The sequence below is a fragment of the Urtica dioica genome, chromosome 8 (genome assembly GCF_054948205.1).
Source record: "Urtica dioica subsp. dioica isolate 48M chromosome 8, U.dioica_male_clone48M_v1_H2, whole genome shotgun sequence".
In the NCBI taxonomy this organism is placed as follows: Eukaryota; Viridiplantae; Streptophyta; class Magnoliopsida; order Rosales; family Urticaceae; genus Urtica; species Urtica dioica.
The window spans coordinates 12,539,774-12,560,904 of NC_142763.1; the positions used below are offsets into that span (position 1 = coordinate 12,539,774).

Consider the following 21,131-nt stretch of genomic DNA (forward strand, 5'->3'; position numbering starts at 1 on the left):
TTTAACATTTGTATGGGAAGACTATAATGGTTACCAAACTTTAAAATGGTTGTGATTAAGCATTCATTGTGTAGATGTTGATAGATTAACATTACTCTTGGAAGATAAGTTTAAATAGTGTGAGCTTACATATCAGACAAAAAGCGAGTGCGTAGATCAAAAGCCTTGGAAGATAAACTAGGTATATTACAAGTGATGATATCTAACTATATACGTATAAACATTATACAAACTAATAGTGTTCGTTCAAATATGGAAACCCATCCATTAGATTCGGTGGAGTTACCCTCTTCCTTATCAACATTTCCACACTTGGATATGCCCTCTTACGCCCACCTCTCGGCCTTGACCGGAACTGCTCGTCCGACTCAACAAAATCGCCCTGCAAGCAAAGAAACAAATAATTAATCCAACAGCGAATTGACGTGTGTATCAACAAAAAGTTTGCTTTACTAATCCCGGAACAGAACTCACATGAGCATAAACATGACATCCACTCTTCTCGTGATTGTCTCTGACGTGCTTGTACGAGAATCTCATTCCACAACCAGAAACTCCGCAGACAAATGGTTTGTCTTCAAAATGCACTGCTTTCACATGTTGGTTTAAATTTGATTTCTGCAACAAACAAACAAAAAAATCATATTCGAATTCATGCCTCGTTGGTCCCACGTACATTGCGAAAAGGCAACAAATCTTACAGTTGAAAATGTGCAATCACAATCCTTGAAATCGCAATTGATCCGCTCATTTGGAAGATCTCTTCCTTCGTGCATCGCCATATGCCTTTTGATGTTTTTCCTGAGGTGCTTGGTCCCACATACATTGCAAGTGGTATGTTGATGACAGGATTGAACATGTTCCTTGAGACATTTAGAGTTGCTGAACATTTTCATGCAACCTGGTTCCGCACATAGTGCCTCGATGGAGTCGAGCTTAACTGCAATAGCAAAGAAACTAATCAGCCACTTGAATATTTTTTGGAGCACCATGCTCGGTCAGTATATAAACGGACCATGGGAATCCTCGTGCTTTTGTAGCTTTGACGGATATTTAAAAGCCTTTCCACACCCGGCTTCTTGGCACACGCATCGATGCTGACATTCAGCAGTAGACGCTTGATTCTCATCGTGTTGTTCTTCAATGTGCCTCTTCATGTCGTTCCGGGTCACGAATTCGCGGTTGCAATTCTCAACCGAGCATTTGAATTGGTTTTCTTCTTTATGACTAAGGAGATGGCGGGTCAAGTGATCTTTCCTTCTGTAACTAGCCAGGCAACCATCAACCGAACAAGTATACGGCCTCTGCGACATCACAAACAATAGATCTAGTTAAGCACACACATCCATTAAGCTGACAAATAACAAACAGATGAGAGAGAGAGAGAGATAAAAAAAAAAAAAAAAAAAAAAACTCATCAAACCTTAACCTAAAACAGCGTGATCGAGTCCACTTGACGGAGCTTCTCAGGAGGTCCCCCAACCTGATACTGGTCCAAATCAAGTTGTAACCACTGCATTTTGGAACCTTGGAGTTGGATCCAATGCTTCACACTGAAATTTTATTTGGTTTTAATACCCAAATATATTTGGCCCTGCAAAAAAATTAGTCTTAAATTGACATAAAAAAAAAAAAAATTCGAGGGCCGAAAAAAACGCATCCCTTTAAACAATTCGCATATACAAATATTGATAGTACAAAAAAATAAGCATAAGATGTGTTCGGTGTATCCATATTTGTTTGACGACAATGTAACTGATGTTACGTAACGAGAATCTCAAACTTGAAAACGAAAGACAACCATCTGATTCAATTTTGTTTAGAAACCGAATACAAACATCATTCCAAACAAAACTAATAGATACCTCGAGAGAGTGGCTTTGCATGTGCTGCTTCAAGTACGCGGGTTTCTTAAAAGTGACACCGCATTGTTTGCAAGTATTTGGTTCCTTGTCACTCTCAGCCCTTGCCATATCTATTTCTTCCTGCACAATAGCAAAATTAAAACAGTGAGAAAAAAAAAATTACCAAAAAATAGAGGGAAAACAAAATATAGTAAACTATCCATCAATTACGTTATGCTTTCTGTTTGTTTCATCAAAACCTAATCTTTCACTCAATGACATCGCAGAACCCAAAAATTAAAACGATCATAATATATGGAGCATAAAGATGATAAACAGACCTTGTGATGAGCGACAATGTGAGAGGCAATCAAAGACTTTTTTGACCTGCAAATTCCGCAGAACTCACAGTAATACCTCCTTATATCCCTGAACAACGGTCTCTCCAGTTCGGCTTCGTCCATATCTTTCTCCATAACTGCAATTGAAGCAACAGAATATTTTAAAATAAAATATATAAAAAAAACCCCAATTTTATAAAGGGTCAAGCGGTTAAATGGCCAAATAGAACTTAAGGATTTGCAAAATAGCCAAAGTTTATCAAGTATAAGCAAAATAGCCAAGCTGCGATTATTAATCCAGGCAGGATTAAATTTAATCCACACAAAATATCGGGATTAAATTTAATCCAGGCAGGATTAATTTAGTCCAGGGATGAGAGTGATGGCTATTTTGGTTAACCTAATGAAACTATGGCTATTTTGCAAAAGTCATAGTTTGAATTGACTAGTTCATGCCATTTTTCCTTTTATAAACGCCGTGAATGGAAACCCTAAGACAAGATGTGAATCAAATTTTAGCAATTACCAGTGACTGTTTATACGTAGATAGACGTATATACGATATTTCAGAGAGTAAGAAGAAGGGTAGTCAGCGATTTAGCGAAGATGGGTGATCGAGAAACGCACGAGGTTTGAAAGTGCCCAAAGAATGTTTTCTTTTTGGGTTTTTCAGGTTAAATATTCTTTGAAGAAAAGTTTTATAGTCGACAATTTTTTTTTTTTTTTTTCCAATCCTAATTGCTTAAAAAACTTCACAATTACCCCATTTTTAAATATTTTTTTCATTCGAATATTTTCCTGTTATGTCTACAGTATCGCTTACTTTTTTGAAAATTACATAAATAACCTTTAAAACTTGCAAAATTCCAGAAACGACTTTAAAAAATAAACTTACAAAATTTCAGAAACGACTTTAAAATACAAAAATTCCAGAAACAACTCTAAAAAGCGAAAATTTCATAAACGACTCTAAAAATGAAAATTCTCTAAACTAACTATAAAACGGCAACAATTATTAGCCGATTAATAGTTTTATAATTCAAATTACTTATAATCAGTACAATTATTGAAAACTAATGAACATATAAGTAATGATGTTGGTTAATCATAATTTTTGTATTGCTAAAAAAAATTATGTTCATAATTACAAGTTACTATTTTTATTTTTTTTTATATATGAGTTATTATTTAATTAAAATAGTTTTAAATATATATTAAAAAGTGATAAAAAAAATGCTAACTTTAACATATGACAAATGATAAACAACAATTGCAAACCGTTCACATTATTATCTAAATTAAAATTTGTCAAACCCCCGGACAACGTCAGAGCCTATTACTTGTTTCAACGATTCTCCCTCAACTCATACACAATTAACATTCTATCTCGATATTGAAAAACATACAAAACCAACCATGAGAGCCTGCATCGTAACAAACATACCATTTTTGTTAAATTTTTAACGGACTTTAGACAATTAATGTTTATAGAAAGTAATGTTTAAGAATAAAATTGTAAACTTAATTTTAAATCATATTTTTATTTGTTTTACTCTCTCTCTCTCTAATTTTTCTTCTACTAGGAGCACGATCACATCGAATCCCAATCCTCGCCACCTTCTTCTTCAATGGAGACCAAGCTTCGACGATCTCTGATCGTCATTTATCTCTAAAAGAAGAACGACAAAATGCAACTCACTCAAGCTTCAACAATCGTTCTCTCGACGCGATTTTCTTCGTCTTAGTATAAGTTCTCAGAAGAATAGACTTAAATTCACTTTGTTTCTTTAGATTTGAAACCCAAAGCTGAGAATTAGAGAGAAAAACATCATTTTCACGATCCGAATCGTTCTTAATTCGAGGTTCGATTCGTCGACAACACAGCTTCCTTTCGTCTTTAATTACAACTTCCGATAATCGATTCGATTCGATTTTACTCTGGTTCTTACTTCCAAAATCCGAATCACCGGATTTAAAGAATCAAATTTCATGTCGAAGCAGCCGATATTCCTACGCCATCCATCCTCGAACCATCAGCAACCTCTTCTCCAACACCAGCCTACTTCGTCGTCGTCAATCTTCGTCGGAAGAACTCGCCGATTTGGGCAGTGATGTGAGGTTGAGAAGGTGGGCGAAGATTGCGGAATATTTGATTTTTATTTTATTTAACTTTTTGATCAAAATAAAAGAATGAAAAAAAAAAAAATACTTTTTTTACCCTTATGATTTCACGCTGTCAAATAAATTTTAACAGAAGGGGTATGTTTATTTAGTTTTGTACATTTTTCAACATCATGGAGTAGAGTGTACGAGTTGAGGAAAAATCGTTGTAAATAGTCCTATATTAAATTACATAAACAATTAACTTCATATTACAATTTTCTTTTTTGTAAAGATCAAACAATAGAGACAAATCACTGTATCGAAAAATTGAATTCATATCTTCACATAGAAGGAGACCTCACATGCAACAACTAAAATCACCCAAATTAGATACTTGGGGCGAAATTTTACAAGACAAAATATTAAAAACATGTAAGCTCTATTACTAAAAGCAATGTGATTCACATATACTAATACAAAAAATTAGAAAATTAGTCAATTTAAACGTTTGACATTGCTAAATAATCAACGTTTGATAAATCTTTGTTAAATAGCTGTAAATAATGACATTAACTAATATATGGAGGTGACTAATTATCTAAGATTTACGTCTGTAAATACATGAAAATGACTATTTATCTAAGATTTAACAAACGTTGATTATTTAGCAATGTCAAAAACTGTTTAAATTGACTATTTTTATAATGTACCCTGATATGCCAACATTCTCGTACGTACAAAAGAACAACGATAAAATTATGGACTCGTATGTAAAGAAAGAAAGAATTGGTAATCACTATTGGTCCAATTTGTAGCTTTTTTTTTTCCCGGTGAAGAGCTTGAAGGAATCCTCACGTTTCATTCGCTTCTCACGACGATAAGCCACATCACTTTAGTAATCACTGTTGGTCCAATCTGTAGCTTTTCCCGGTGAAGGGCTTGAAGGAATATTCCTCGCGTCTCATTCGCTTCCCAGAACGACAAACCATGTCACTGTCTCCATCGTCGTCGTCAACACTAGCCGTCGTCGTTTGTCCGTCCAATCTTCTTCCCATTCCCGTGAAAGGCTTAAACTCTTTACCCCTGTCGCACGTGCGATGATGACGTGGCTCTTCTTCTCGCACGCTGTCCTCCTTCGGGAACTCTGCTATCTCGACGCGGTGGTCAGCCATAGGAGTGTCGTTATTCCGATCCTCGATACTCAAACCAGAAAGTCCTCCAACAACCGAGTCAAGTCCACAGGAATGTTCCGAGTCCTGAAATTCGGTGTCGTGGTTCGTATCATCAATAATCATACCAGAAAGTTGTTGCATAGCTGAGTCAAAGCCACGAGAATATTCTGAGGCCTTCTTTTGCGGTTGAAGCTTCGCAGACGCCATAGTCGACTTCTTGTTTTCTTTGTTCGGCAGATTGTTTCTGTTGTGAGGTTGATAAATTAAATTAAATGATATAGGCTGACATTCTGGAGTATTAGATGGTATTTTATAGGCGATATGATGACCTATATAACTTTTTATATTAGTCGATATGATCTCTCCTTGTTTCACTTGGAGTCGACTTTTACAATATATTATTATGTATATATAAAGAGAAACGCATTTTTACTGTTCATATAGACTAATTTTACTGTTACACCTAAAAGTGAAGTGACGAATTTGCCCCTTAAAATTCTTATAATTACATAACTTGCCATTAGTGATATTACAAAATTGCCACTCAAGCTATTAGATAAAAAAATAAAAAATAAAAAAAAATTGTCTGGAGACTTCTAGATAAATGTCGCACATGTCGCAGATGACAGAATGTCTTGGATTCTTATCCTGAAATTTCTGGATTTTTGGACTCTACTTCTTATCCTGAAAATTCTGGAATTTTGACGTCAGTCATTTTAGTCTATATATATAGCTACCAAACCTTGCTCAAATCTATACAGAAAACAAAGCAAAAATCAGACCCTTAGAAAAAAAAAAACCTCAGTTCATTGCCTACAAAATTAACCATAACAAATCTTGCCTGATTCTCTTTGAAGTGTGATTCTCTCTGCCTGATACTCAAATATTCAATAGCTAAAAAAACAAATCAACATATCTGCCAACATAAATGTTTTCAGCACGTTTTCATGTACATGCCCGATATTCTCTTTGAAGAAAACAAATATTCAATAGCCAAAAGATTTTCTCTTTAAGCTTTCATGTACAAGCCTGATTTTCTCTTTGAAGAAAACTCAAATATTCAACATATAAGATGATACTCAAATATTCAATAGCTAAAAAAACAAATCAACATATCTGCCAACATAATGTTTTCAGCAAGCTTTCATGTACAAGCCTGATTTTCTCTTTGAAGAAAACTCAAATGCTCAACATATAAGATGATACTCAATTATTCAATAGCTAAAAAAACAAATCAACATATCTGTCATATTTTCAGCAAGCTTTCACGTAAAATAAAGAGCTATGAATTACAATATATTGAGCAATGCTTAACATATTTCTATCACCAGGCAAATACAAAAAATAAAGCATCTGTTAATGATACCGAATTCGTAAAATATAAATGCGGATGTATGACTAAGAAATCCCAATACCTGAAAAGCGCTTGCAGTTCAACTAACCCATTTCGCCAAAGAATGCCTTTTCTTTTACCACACATCAATCATATCAATACGAAATCATAGCAGGAACATAGCTTCCAAATTGATTGAGATCTCGAGAATTCTGAGCTTTTTGAATAACACTTCCATATGCTTCCATATAATCAAACTCTCGAATTGAGAAAATTCAGAGACAAAATAAAATAAAATCGTCTAAAAAAATAAGGAACCCTGAAAATTCATATAATCTTCCAATTGAAGCAACCCCTACAATGACTTGGTAATTAAAGAAATATGTGAAAATACTTGGGACCATAAATCCAGCTATTGAAGAACAACCTCTCTAAATGTCAAATTACTAATGCAGCAATTTAGCTCGAATTTGTATTTTCAAATTCAGAACAAAATAAGGTAAATTAGATATATAGTGAGAGAGTATTACGAAGACAAACCGGTAAGTTGGAATTGCTTTGAATTCCCTTCTTCCCAAATTCGAAACTTGAGAGAGACTCTTTTTCTTAACCCTAATATCCGACATTTATGTGTTTGGTCCTTTACAAAACTCTTGATTGACAAACGCAAAAAAAAAAAAAAAAAAATTAAAAGAATCAGAGTATTAGCATATTGTTAAACAAATATAACATCAAGAATTGAGTTAGAGAAAAGACTGTTGGGCTGGGCTTCTGGGATTTTTTAAATGGGCTTTAAAATTATTTTTATAATTGAGATTATTGTGAAGGATTTTATTGCATTTCATATTTGTCCAAATTTTGCCTAATTACTTCAAATTTTCAAAATTGTAATGTAAATAGATTTTGATATTAAGGGACTTATATAAAAAAAAATTATCTTTCAATTTGATAGTTATAATGCCACAAAATGGTTCTAAGAGCTTTTCTTAGCGATAATAATATAAAAAAAGCCCACAAACAATAATAATATTTTTAATATCTCTTAACTTATTAATATAAAAATATATGAAGCAATCCGCGGCAACGCGCGGGATATTTTGCTTGTATATATATATAATAGGGTATGCATGTATATGGCGCGTATATCTATTCTGTTAATTGTTCTTTTATGAGGTTAAATGTGTTAAATTTCATCTGCTGACACGTATTCTTTTATAATATTTTTACACGATTCTTGTGTATAATTATTTTTTTATTTAAGTTAATTGATTTCGTTGCTTTTGGAGTTTTTTTTTTTTTTTTTCGGATTTGCTTTTGGAGTTAGATTATGTTATTTGTATCATCAAGCGCACTTCTTATTTTTTTACATTGAATCTTTTATTAAACTATTGAATATAGTGAATATTGACATATATATATATATATATATATATATATATATATAGTGACGGAGCCAGAAAATCCCATCAGGGGGGGCTAATTTGAAGAAAAAAAATTCGGCGGGGCTTGATTGTAAAAAATTTATAAAAATTGGGCCAAAAGTATAAATTTTCAAGGGAAAAAAATGTAATTTTTTTTAAAAATGAGCAAAAAGTGCAAAAAAAAAAATTTGAGGGAGGGCTTAAACCCCTGCTGGGCCTATACCGGCTCCGTCACTATATATATATATATATAGTTTCAAAGCCACACAATGAAGTCTAATCTTTCTTTCCCAGAACCCATTAAACTTCACTAGGAAATGTATTTTTTGAATTGTTGAAATATCACAACTCACGAGTATTTTGGGCGAGATATCAAAATGAAAAAAGAACAATTTCAAAGCAAAATCTCACTTTATATCTCAATTGAAACCACTACACATGTACAATTGATCATTGTGTTCATTCGAGAGTTGTAAACAGATAAAAGAATTAAGAGTTTCTAGAGAGAGTTTCTATAGAGTGAAGAACAAGATTGGGATCTTGTTCATCAGGGAAACACTTGAGAGATTTGTATGCAAACATTGATCGGATTGTGATCAAGCTTTGGGAAATATTTTTTTGATCTCGGTTTTGTGTACTCCCGTGTAATTGAACATTGAAGATGGTGGATCGCAAGAGGGTTCTCGTGAGTCTTTACCCTTTTCTGTTCTTGACGCTCAATCGTTCTAGATTGCTTGCGCATGAAGTTATTTATGTGTTGTGTTTGATATGTTATTTTGGCGTAGATTTAGGGTTTTCCGTGTTGTTTACTCTAACATATATAAATGACAGTACACATCTATGTTTACGTTGTGATAATGCTGTCACAAAACCATATATTTTGTGATAACATTCGGTCACAAAACACTCAAATATGTCATTTGAGATTCTATGGTAGATAGCTGGGATTACGACGAAAGCGACAAAGTAAGTATTAGAACTGCAACATGATTTGGTCCATGGCTTCTTTAGTTGATTGAGATTCTAAAGTTGTTATATTTGCAGAAGTATGAGAAGTTTAGAAAAGGGGAACTTAGATCAGAGTCACTGGGCAACCCAGCTAAATAACAAAAAAAAAATGAAGTGGAGTGAAGAGAGAGATTTACCGGGGAAGGATAACTACTACTTGTCATAAGCCTTAATTTTAATTTTTTTTGGCTGCTTTATCAAAACATTTTTCATCCAAGGAAAATCTCGCACACCATTCTAGTATCATCTTGTGGTCGTTTCTTGAACGTGGTTAGAGATTGGAATTTGTTTTTTATTGCTAGTTTGTTTCATTTTCTTTGAAGCTTGGACTACCAGTTTAACATCGGTTAGGTGTATATGTGTTAACTACGTAAATATGGGTACTAATATGAAGTGAATGCGAAATACGGGAGTGAATCACTGTAAATCTATGTATTCTACATCTCTTCTTTTCGCTTATTTGATTTGAATTATGACTAGGTCAAATTCAGGCACAAATTTTAACAAATCTATCATTCATTTTTTTAAGAAAAATTGCCCTATTTGCCACCAATTTCATAATATTTTACCACTTTCCACGAAAAGACTAATTTTTCCCAAAACGCCACCGAGATGTCAACATTGTTGACATCTATGTCAACAATGTTGACATCTATGTCAACAATGTTGACATCTCATAGTGAATGACAAAAATAGATGTCAACATTGTTGACATAGATGGTGGTATTTTGGGAAAAATTAGTCTTTTGGTGGAAAGTGGAAAAATGTTATGAAATTAGTGGCAAATTGAGCAATTTCTCTTTTTTTAATGGCTACTGGCTAGCACCCGAAATGTTTGATATTGTTTGATTTCATCAACTTCCACTGTCATGTTTGTTGTAGCGTAACTACTTGATCCTCTTCTTCAAAAAAAAATTCAAGAGACATTGTTGATACATCACATAACCTCTCCTGAGAGCTTAAGCTTAAAATAGCTCAAGCATGACTTTAACAAGCTTAAAAAACAAAAAAAAAAAACACAATATTTCGTGAAATCAAGAATTCTTTGTCGAAATTTGAGATTGCAAAAGCTTGGCCTTGGCTCAGCTCGATTACATTAGATCTTTTTATTAGTTCTTGAACTTAGTGATTAACCAATTTTCTTGCTATTTTTTCTACACAAGAAGAGGAATTATAAAAATTAAAATAACTATTATAAAAATTGACCTTTTAAGCGAAATAAATAGTGGCTCTAATAAAACTACAAGTCTAACACCAGGATAAATCAAGGGGTTTAGAAGCTTTTGGCACCACTAGTGACAAGAAAGAAGAAACCATAAATCAGCACCGCGAACCTTATGTTGGCAGATTAAATAACTCATATCATTTCTCATCTTCAAGCACCAACCAAATAATGCAAGGTGGGTAAAAAAATTCGTCATCAATTCATGAAGGAGGAGCCCATAAACCAGCTTTGAACGTCTTATAGAAGTCGGACTTTATAGAAACAGCATAAAAGACTGCACAAATGACAAGGCATGGAACATTTGATCAAGAATGACTCTTTTAACCGAGTGATGTTAAACATAATACAAGCACAAAAAATCAATGAAGTAATCAAGGACACACCTGGGATTCCATGGATAATGAAGTTACGTTCATTCAGTACGCTGTGAAGAGTTTTTTTTTCATTTACTTTGACCCATTTCGAAGTGCCTGAGCGTTATTGGGCAAGTAAAGAAAAGAAAATCTATATAAGATACAGTGATATTTTGGAGGAAACAGAGAACATCGATGGAACCAATGAGATCAAGAATGGAAGAAATAAGAATAAGACGTACCAGTTAAGACAGTGTGATTCGAGACTTGAACCGCATCGCTATCATCATCGCCAATGTCTTCCACGTGAGCAGCAGCGGTACCTTCGAGGAGATAGCGAATAACGTTTTTCTTTGATAGACATGTTCCTGAAGAAGCCTATTGAAGCAACAACATTAAACTAATGTACAAAAATGAATGATAAAATATTTATAGTAAAGTTTATACCAGAACAAGTACAGAGTGTTTAGACAGATTACTAGGACTTAGAAAGGGCTTCCCATGAAATTATTTTTACAAAAATAACTACAAGGAATTTATGAGAAAATTTCTTTAACCACAATCTTAATCCACAGCGAAAATCTTGCAAAGAAGCATCGAAACTAACGTTTCTCGATTTTATATATGTAACTCAAAGTAAGATGTCCCGAAGTTAAAAGTTGAAACAATAATTGATATTATTAATAGTACACATTCTTCAACAATATCAGTTTACATGCTTAAGACCAGTAGAACGACTGAGATTCTATTACGAAAAGTTAATAGCATTTGTTTACCTCGTAGTATAATTCTATAGAATCCCGCACATAATTGCTTTCTGTGTCCCATGGCAAAGGAGGGGAACTTTCTGAAAACATGTTTGAAAGCTAAGGAAACCACAAACTGAGCACAAATAGAATCGATGTTTCACCAAAATTAAACCCGGACGACTTAAAACTTTGACCAAAAGTAAATACTTGGTAGGATATCATGTCAAGGTGTATAGAGAACATGTCTGTCTCACAGAAATCCTCGATGAAGTCACTCGACATAACTTCGGCGTAGAGAAGAGCGACAGGCCAGTGAAGAACATTGTCCTTATCCAAAACAGGCTTTTTCAACCCAACAAGTTCACGATATGTTGCTTTCCCAATCTTGTAGCCTCTCGAATCCATCGCCGCTAAAATTCTCTAAAATTTGAAAGGATAAGGCATAAGGTGATTACAAGAGTCTCACACACAAACTGAGTAATAGAATTAAAAGTAAAAAAAAAAAAGAAAAAATAATACCTTAGCCTCTTCAACGGCACTGGAAACTCGAGCCTCTCGTTGCTCTCGTTCTAATTTCAACGAATCAATCTGCCTCAAAAGCTTCTTCAAATCTTCATTGCTTGAATCTTGCTTGAGTCCATTCTCACAGTTCAATTTTGCCTCAGACAACAAGTTCAACGACATACACGCTTTCACAGCTCGATAAAACGCCTAAGCACAATCAAAATTTTAGACCTCTTCACAGAATAAAGATTAACAATAGTATCAGCCCTATGGCTATATTCCTATGCAATGTTTTTTTTTTTTTTTGCTTATCTCACTGAGACTGGTCTAGTGCTCTTAGGCTAGTATTGTCCTTTCATCATATTTTGCTTCTTCTTAGAATCAATAAAAATTAAAAAAAAAAAAAACAAGCGAACTCAGTTTAACCTTGACATTGCTAGGGCAAAGCTTGATCGCTTCTTCGCAATCCGTGAGAGCGCGTCGATAGTTCCCGAGAAGAATATTGACATGAGCTCTGTTGGAGTAGAGAACAGAGGTCTCAGTATCAGAGAGAGATTTCTGTGCAATAGCTCGAGTATAGCAATCAATGGCGTCCGAGTAATGTTTCTTTCCCATTTTCACAAACTTATTTCCGTTTTCCTTCGAGTAAGAAAAGAAGAGACTTAAAAAGACCAAAAGAAATGGAAGCGAAAGCGCACGACACACATCGTAGAGAATGGATGAGTAAAGAAACCTTGAACTCGAACGCAGAGGACTGTTTGAGAGCGGCTATGGCGTCGAGGTCGGCTTTCTCGGAGTCAGTGAGAGGCTCGGAGGGGTTTTCCATCCATAGCGCCATAGCTTTTACTTCTTCTTTCTTCCGCTTATTTTTCTTTTTGATGGGTTTCCTTTGTATTTGCAAGTTTGTTTCTTCTCCAGTTGAATTCCTCTTTTTACTTTTTTTTTTTCTTCCCAATACTCGTGTTAGTGCTTTTGGTAATATATTTTGAGAAATTCGGTAAAAATATACGCGAAAGAAACAGGATTATAAAATTATCATTTTTTTGCCTTAAAAAAATTAAGGAAAAATTAAAATAGTAAACTATTTAATTAGTAAAATAGTCAATTTCATGTGGTAACTTTTTTCTCTTTCACAATCGAGATAAATTTTTTTACCATTATTATAAATAATTTATTACTTTAAAAAAATTTAATCTCAAAGACAGATTATTCTAAATAAAAAAAAGTTAATTATTGTACATTTTTTATTGGGTAATTTAGCAAAATAGATAACTTAAATGTTGGGAATTGCTAAATAACCAAGGTTTGATAAATATTAGGTAAATATCAAATTTTATATATTCACACACGTAAATATTAAGTAAATAACCACTGTCATATTAAGTTACGTCATCATTTATGACTATTTACCTAATATTTACCAAACCTTGGTTATTTAGCAATTCTCAACGTTTAAGTTGTCTATTTTTCTAATTTTTTGTTTTTTATTTCACTAATTTTAAACAAATTTTGACTATTTTTCAAATCTATTAATTTAAATTAGATATTTAACCAAACTACCCTATAATAAAATATTTGTTTTTGTGTTTTTAGTTTTAGGCGAAAATATTCTTTTAACATTAGCAATTTTTTGGGGAAAAATTACAATTCTAATACTATTCAAAATAAAATAGAACACTTTGTTCGAGGTGGTCTCAAAATCCGAAAAGTCTGAATGGAACAAATTGAATTTCAAGAAAAGTATAGTGTAGATTGAGACTTTTGTTACGAGTGTTTTTTTTTTCCCTACTAAAATTTGCACTACTAAAATTAGCCGACAACTTATTATTAATTAGTAAATTTTTTTCAAATTACTTTATTCTAATTTTCTTTTTCTCGAGAATATCTCATTCCTCGTCCTTATTTCGAGAATAAAGTTTCTACGTGTTGTTTTCTTGTTTTAGAGGTTTATTTGATTTTCTTTTACTACAGTTTCACTGAATTTTTCTTAGTTTAAAATTTCATTTAAGATGACGATGAATTTTTCTTTTTAAAACATAAATATTGAAAGAAACCACCTCAAGTATTCCCCATACTGCCTATCAAGGAGAGAATATTTTTGAGATTTCACTAGTCTCTCTCCAACGACGTTGGAAGAAAAATAAAAAATCAATCTTAGTGATTCATCATATTGATTTTCAACCAACTTGCTAATCTCAGTGATAAATATAGCAATGAAGATATCGTATCCGAATTACCAACTCATATACAAATACCATTATCAAGATATTTTATTTTATGTCGATTTCTCACACCATATTTCTTTGGCCTGTCTGTGTCCACAAAAGTCAAAGTACAACGTAAAAGTCTTCACCACTATCTGTCAAAACGATTTGAAATATTTTGACTAACCCAAAAAAAAAATAAAAATAAAAGGAATGACCTCAAAAACAGTAATTAATAATGGCGATAATACATGTTTGAATCAACTGAGCAGAAGAGGAAAGAAGGGTCTCAATCTCACCCCTCTGTGTAATAATGTCCCCTCTAAAAACCAAGTCAGTATGTAATGCAACTACACAAGACTGCCTAAATTACTTTACAGAACTCAAAGCTACATCAGAGCCTCAACGAACACGAACCCGGCTCCAATTATTTACAAGAGAAGCTCAGAACGAGCCAAAAATGCATTTGTAGCAATGAGAGAGGTTGGTTGTAGTACCTAAGCACGGGTCAGGTCGCTCCATGGGGTTGCAAGGTCGAAAAACGCCGACTCGGGGAAGTGTAAATTGTTCGACTGCAATATTGGTGAATCGTCCGGAACCAATGGATCGGATAGCGGAACCGACGGGGTTTCGAGGAGCCAGTTCTCAAGCTCGCTCTGGGCGCTGGTATTCGCGTTCCCGGTGCCAAGATGGGAAGTCGAATCCTTGGGCAACAAGGACTGATTCGATGGCTCTAGCGCTACTACGACTTGAGGTTGACAATTATCAGCCAAAGGTAGTTGCTGCGGAATATTGCTCTGACCGGCGTTATTATTAATATCACTATTCACCGCGTTGTTCACCCAGATCGGATTGTAACCACCGGAGCTCCCGGAACTCACGCCCGGACTCTGAACTTCCTCGAGGCTCGGGTTCTGACTGGAATTCGAAGTCTCGCTCATAGCGTGTGGGTACAGTATCTCGGGCACATAGAAACTCTGACTAGCCGGAGCGACAGTGACGTGTTGACTAAACGGAGGGATGGGTTGACTCACGAATTGTTGTCCGGGAAGTGGAGCTCTTACGGCTGCAAACACCGGATCCGGCCTGAACGAGCTATTCATCGGCGGCGGCGGCGGCGCTGGCGCGTCCAATCTCGGGAAATTTGGCTCACCAAACGCCGGTTGATTCATCGGCAAGGAAACCCCCACGAGGCTTCCCGGCCGAGGGACCCTAATAATCGCCGGCCTTTTGAAAATCGTGGGGTTCGGTGGGATGTAGCGAGAGCTCGAATTTCCAAAAGGCTGACCGGGTTTTCCTCTCCGTATTGTACTGATATGACTATTACGGATTTGCTGTCCCGGGAGCACCATGGAAGGTTGGAATCTGTTATTGGGCAAAGCGGGCCCGAATTGCGATCTCATAATTTGGTTCGGAATAGGCGGTGCGGATAAAACGGCGGAGGAACACCCGTGGACGATCGACGAAGGCCTTGGGGTAGTAGTCGTAGTAGTACTAGGACAAAGCCGAGCAACGGTGAGAGATTGAACCGGGTTGAACCGAGGCATCGGAAGAGGAAGAGCCATGGGTATCGTTGTCGGCGGCTTCGAGAGCAAGACCGGAGGAGGAGCGGTTTTTCCCGATTTCAAGTTTCTCCTCATCACTTTCCACGTCTGTTCTTTGTCGGTGGCGTGGCAGTGGTCGATCACCGAGGAAGTGCTCACCCAGAGCGAGCACGGAGAGGGCTTGTCGCAGACGTAACAGTGACACTGCGATGAAAGCCGAGCAAAAGTTTGAAAATCGATGATCGGGATAATATATGAGTGTTTCTCGAAAGGGAAAATAACTTTACCAGGTTACAGTGTTTCTCGTGCGGTGTGGAACTGAAAGGAAATGTGACGCAGAGATGCCGAGAATGAGGGTAATCTCTGCACGCCACCTGCAAAAAACGAAAAAATAAATAATTGAATAAATCATGTACACAATAGATTGCCCAAAGAAATTTCACACTCTAGTTCATATGGTGATCGTCAATCACGCCTTTTCTAACATAATATATTCGTCGACATAGTTTGATAGTTTTGAAGTCCACCATTCACAGTAAACAAGTGTATAAAGAATCCGAAACTCGTATCTCAATAAAGATTAGTACTTTTTTTTCACTATCGAGATAGTGTGGAATTACCACTAGAACCAAACCAAGAACCACATAAAATTTGGTACTTTTATCACGCTTCATTTCCATCAAGAAAGACAGAGAAGTAATTATATTGTTTCGTATCGAATCCAGTGAGATAAGCTTTCGCTTATGCGAAACCCTAAACGAGGAAATCAACACCATTACAGCCAAGAAAACTCCAAAGAATAACAGGGCAGAGACCTCACTGTTCAGTTTCTGCTCGGTGGGTCTCATAAATTTCATTCATATTCAAGTCCCAACGATCCACTTGAAATACCCATTAGCAGAATCCTTATCGTCCAACAAAAACCACATTCAACGTTGAAATTTCAACTAAAGGCAATCTCAAGAAAGGAAAAAAAAATGTTGATGATTCTTACCTGACCTTTCTCCGATACGATGAGCAATTCATCGGAGTCACTTCTCGAGTTCGATTCCTCAACGACAGGATTATCAGGATCGCCATCCAAAATGACGCAATCGTCGTCGTCCTCTTCGTCTGTCACCGCGGGTTTCGAAGACTTTGACTTTTCCCAAGCTTTGACCTCGCGCAAAACGACGACGTCATCGGAATCATCGTCGGAGGGATTTTCCCTGTCGCCGGCGACTCCGAGAATCTCTGCGAGCCAAGTTAAGCCGTCGCCTTTCGGGTCGTCCATACGGCCGTACGACGGTTCTTCATCGGAACTTATATCGAACACTATAGGCTCTGGATCCATAACTCCATATAAAAACTAAAACTAGACAAATAAAATCACAGCCTAGGGTTTCAACCAAAAAATAAATACCCTAAGAAATTATTTTCGAAGCAATATAAATACCCAATTTGTAAAAAATATTATTGAGGAAAAAAAAGGGGGGTCTTTTTACTCTCCGCAAAAATCCCATAATCTCTTTTTATTATCAGAACCGAGAAGAAGCTACGTAGTGTTTGCTTGGGATTTAAACTCATTTTCAACGGTTGTAACGTCACCGACAATAAAATAATTGATTGCGAAGAAAAATTAATACTTTGGAAAATAATTTAGGAACCAAAGAACGAAAAAGAAAAAGGAAAAGAAATTCCCAAAACTGGAAGGAAATAAATTTAGGGTTTTTATGATCGGGACTTTTTGGGGAAAAAGTATAGCTTGAAAGGGGAAACTTGGACGAGGAGAGAGAAAGGAGTGAGTCTGAGACGGTGCGTCAGAACCTTCGAAGAAGAAAGATTTGACAGAATATTCTATAAAAGAAAATAAATAAGTAAAATAAAAAGTAAACTATAAAAAGAAAAATAAATAAAGAAATAAGGAAAATAAAAATAAAAATAAATAAATATAAGTAAAACTAAAATACCGTGTGCTTTCTGCGGCAAACCTTACGCGATTAGTTTTGCCCTAAACCTGATGACTGGTAAGCCATTCCTCAACCTGGCTTGTTGGAAACGGCTACGTGGCGACCGTCCGTCCTTCCGCGCGTCAGACGGAATGCGGCTTATCGGCTTCCGCGCAGACGGAATGGCGGCTTCCGCGGAGCCGTTTACGCGGAAAGTCGGCTTCCGCGGAATCCGTGCGAGGCTAAGGTGGATTTGAACGTTGAAGCGAAGTTGAATCTCGGCCGTTGATTTTCTTACCGTTTTTTCATCAATGGTCACAAAAAAATGGCCGTTATTTTACTGCTTATACACGAATTTTTTAATTTTTTTACACTTTCATCATTTTCTCTATAAATATAGCTCATTTCAATCCAATTTCTCACAACATCATCCAACAAATTCTCTCTACAATTCTCTCTACAATCTCATCAAGCTCTATATAATTTATATAATATAGTTTCTAAATTAAATTTTCTATATAGTTTAATATATTATAGTTTCTAAAATATAATTTATGTACCAAAATGTCTGGCGAGTCATCATCTCACCGAAGATCTCGTCGAGGTTCTCGTCGAAGCTCAAGTCGCACGCTCACACCATCACCATCTACACATGAAGAAGAGGCTCAAAATCAAGAAGTTCAACAACCAAACCCGCCCTCTCGAAACTATCCGCAAAATTGGTTAGCCCTTTCTCAAATTCCAAATTTCGAAGACACCGATTTAATCGAAGCCCCCGTTCCCGATCCAAGATTTTCATATCAACCCCCGAGCTACAATTTCACTCAAGAAGAGATGACCCAATTAGACCAATTTGCACCGATATTTCCTTTTGTCCCACAACAACCACCACAACAACATCCTCATATGTCACAACAACCACCACAACAACATCCTCATATGTCACACCAACCACCACAATCACCACAACAACCACCACGATCACCACAACAACCACCACGATCTCCCGTTTACGAAGACGCTTACGAGGCATATCGAGAAGGAATTCGTAGATTTCATCGAGAGTCACAATCACCCCCTCAACAACAACCACAACAAAATCCCGAAGAAGATCCCGAAGAAGATCCCGAAGAAGATCATGAAGAACATCCCGAAGAAATTCCTCAACCTAGACAACAAAGGAGGAGGAGAAAACCTCGTTCCGAAATGTGGAAATATTTCACCGAGATAAACGACGACGAGGGAAAGAAGGGGCGATGCAACAAATGTGAGAAGCTCATCAACGCCGACAGTAGGCACCAAGGGACGTCCGCATTGCACCACCACTACAGGATGTGCGTCCTCCCCGGATCTTCCTCGTCTCACACTCAGGTAAGTAGACACAATCCCCAATAATATAGGAAAGAACTTGTCAAGTACATAGTTTCTACCGATCAAGCATTTTCACATGTAGAAAGTAAAGGATTTGGTAGATTTGTTCATTATTTGGCGCCTGACATCATAGAGATTTCTAGAAAAGCTTTACGTAGTGATATCATGAAATTTTTTGAACAAGACAAAGAAGAACTGAAAGCCTTGTTCATGCTTAGGCGGTTTAATGTTGCCCTCACGTCCGATATTTGGACTGGTAATGCTAAGATGGATTACATGAGTGTTGTAGCCCATAACATAGATGAGGAGTGGAACCTTAATAAGTGTATTATAGCCTTTAAGAGAATAGAAGGTAGTCACACCGCAGATAACATCTTAGATATCCTTTTAAGTGTTATAGATGAGTGGAACCTACGTGATAGAATCATATCCATCACCCTAGACAATGCCGCAAACAACAACCGCATGGTTAGAGCTTTACGAACTAGGATACCGAACCAAGCATCCATTTTACACCAACGATGTGCGACGCATATAATCAACCTTATAGTGAAGGCCGCGTTCACACACTTCGACGTAGCTATTACTAAAATAAGAGAAGCCATATCTTGGATAAACAGCTCAAACTCTAGAGTAGACTCCCTAAAGAGACGTTTTTTATTTAACGGCCTTGAGGAGAGAACCTTCCACGTAGATAACAACACTAGGTGGAACTCAACGTGGCTAATGTTGACTACGTTCTTAGCCACCGGATACGTAGATGTTGCTACCGAGTTTGTGAGACGTCAGGGGGGTCACGACATTACCGCCGAAGACATTGCAGTGGCTAAGTGTTTTTGTGAGTTTTTACACATTTTTTATGATGAAACATGTGCATTGTCCGCGGTTTACACTCCCACGTCTTATTTGGCGCTTCATACGGTTACAAAAATTGCCGCACATCTTTATGAAGCGAACCATTTTGAATTTTTTCGACCATGTATCAACTCCATGAAGGAGAAATTTGAAAAATATTGGGGAATCGAGAAAATTCCTTGCTTATATGGTTTTGCATGCATTTTGGACCCTCGAATGAAATTCGGAGGTTATCTCACTTTTTTGCAATACTTGAAACGTATGACTGGAAATGATTACGTAGAACATGATCATACTAGGGTCGTGGAAGAGTTTTACACATTTTTCAGGTCTTATCAACGCCAAATCCCAACTGCCCCCGAGCCGAGTCCATCGAGACACGTACCATCAACGAGTAGAGGAGTGTTTCGAGATCTAGCTCGCTTTGTTCGAGGAGGAAGTTCAACTCCAAGTTCGTCACCACATCCCGAACCCGCTACCGAGACGTCACAGCACGATGAGATCGTGCTATACAACACTCAACAATTTGCATCTATGGGCCAAGAGGATCTGAACTTGATGACATGGTGGAAGCAACACGAAAACATGTTTCCAATATTGTCCAAGATGGCCCGAGATGTACATTCAATCCCGGTTTCAACGGTTTCGTCCGAATCGGCATTTAGTAGCTCGGGTCGCATTATTGACGACCGAAGACATAGCTTGAAACCCGAAATGGTCGAGGCGCTAACCATTTACAAAGATTGGTGTCAACACGAACATCGTTCTCAAGAAACGTTTATTTCCGTTGATGAATTTGATAATTTTGGTGTCAACTTAGAAAACATGAGGATATAATCCCGTTTCTTGAATATTTGTAATCCTTTTGTTTTATTTTTCTTTTTATGATATTTATTGTAACCACGGTTTTCCTCCGCCACAAGTGAGGGTTCATTAATAAAATTTTCGTGGTTCCGTCCACGTTTCTTACTTAAAACAAAAACGTCTCGATTTACATTTTAACCCTTTTTATAAAAAAAAACGTAACATTTTAGTCCTCTTGATTTTACATATTAATTGAAATCAAAATGGCTTATTGGCTTAACGGAATAATGCCTTCCAATAAGAAACGGAAACGGCTTAATGGCTTAACGGAAGGAAAATTTCCGTTAAGCCATTAAGCCGTCCATAACGGCT

The 21,131-nt window shown here is 36.3% G+C and overlaps 3 protein-coding genes across 4 annotated transcripts; all 3 read right to left on the reverse strand.

Annotated features, from left to right (window-relative positions):
* Window positions 1–53: 53 nt before the first annotated feature.
* On the reverse strand, window positions 54–2,856 carry LOC149388208 (transcription factor IIIA-like). The gene is made up of 7 exons (XM_089623463.1): window positions 2,712–2,856; window positions 2,186–2,322; window positions 1,866–1,985; window positions 1,016–1,304; window positions 702–940; window positions 475–618; window positions 54–382 (listed from the first exon to the last, which is right to left on the reverse strand). Exons 2-7 carry the CDS (start codon window positions 2,318–2,320, stop codon window positions 233–235), a joined length of 1,077 nt encoding a protein of 358 aa, XP_089479589.1. The 5' UTR covers window positions 2,321–2,322; window positions 2,712–2,856; the 3' UTR covers window positions 54–232.
* A 7,558-nt stretch (window positions 2,857–10,414) lies between these two features.
* Window positions 10,415–12,992, reverse strand: TPR2 (Tetratricopeptide repeat (TPR)-like superfamily protein). The gene is made up of 8 exons (XM_089621652.1): window positions 12,787–12,992; window positions 12,480–12,692; window positions 12,069–12,260; window positions 11,767–11,969; window positions 11,577–11,655; window positions 11,043–11,178; window positions 10,831–10,917; window positions 10,415–10,721 (listed from the first exon to the last, which is right to left on the reverse strand). The coding sequence occupies exons 1-8, from the start codon at window positions 12,889–12,891 to the stop codon at window positions 10,648–10,650; spliced, it is 1,089 nt and encodes a 362-aa protein (XP_089477778.1). The 5' UTR covers window positions 12,892–12,992; the 3' UTR covers window positions 10,415–10,647.
* A 1,479-nt stretch (window positions 12,993–14,471) lies between these two features.
* Window positions 14,472–17,554, reverse strand: RIN13 (RPM1 interacting protein 13). Of its 2 annotated transcripts, XM_089623923.1 has the most exons (4): window positions 16,796–16,930; window positions 16,617–16,706; window positions 16,089–16,175; window positions 14,472–16,005 (listed from the first exon to the last, which is right to left on the reverse strand). In XM_089623923.1, the coding sequence occupies exons 2-4, from the start codon at window positions 16,656–16,658 to the stop codon at window positions 14,755–14,757; spliced, it is 1,380 nt and encodes a 459-aa protein (XP_089480049.1). In that variant the 5' UTR covers window positions 16,659–16,706; window positions 16,796–16,930; the 3' UTR covers window positions 14,472–14,754. The 2 variants fall into 2 exon arrangements, with proteins under 2 accessions (XP_089480049.1, XP_089480048.1); XM_089623922.1 differs by lacking the exon at window positions 16,617–16,706 and having other exon boundaries at window positions 16,796–17,554.
* Window positions 17,555–21,131: the final 3,577 nt, after the last annotated feature.

Coding starts and splice junctions, on each gene's coding strand:
- TPR2 (XM_089621652.1), bottom strand. CDS start 12,891: ATGGCGCTATGGATGGAAAACCCCTCCGAGCCTCTCACTGACTCCGAG. Junction 12,693..12,786: donor CCTCTGCGTTCGAGTTCAAG/GTTTCTTTACTC, acceptor TCTTACTCGAAG/GAAAACGGAAATAAGTTTGT. Junction 10,918..11,042: donor GAATCACACTGTCTTAACTG/GTACGTCTTATT, acceptor AATAACGCTCAG/GCACTTCGAAATGGGTCAAA.
- RIN13 (XM_089623922.1), bottom strand. CDS start 17,134: ATGGATCCAGAGCCTATAGTGTTCGATATAAGTTCCGATGAAGAACCG. Junction 16,176..16,795: donor TCGTATCGGAGAAAGGTCAG/GTAAGAATCATC, acceptor CGTTTTTTGCAG/GTGGCGTGCAGAGATTACCC. Junction 16,006..16,088: donor ACGAGAAACACTGTAACCTG/GTAAAGTTATTT, acceptor CTTTCATCGCAG/TGTCACTGTTACGTCTGCGA.
- LOC149388208 (XM_089623463.1), bottom strand. CDS start 2,320: ATGGAGAAAGATATGGACGAAGCCGAACTGGAGAGACCGTTGTTCAGG. Junction 1,305..1,865: donor TGCAAAGCCACTCTCTCGAG/GTATCTATTAGT, acceptor GTGATGTCGCAG/AGGCCGTATACTTGTTCGGT. Junction 383..474: donor GATGTCATGTTTATGCTCAT/GTGAGTTCTGTT, acceptor CTTTGCTTGCAG/GGCGATTTTGTTGAGTCGGA.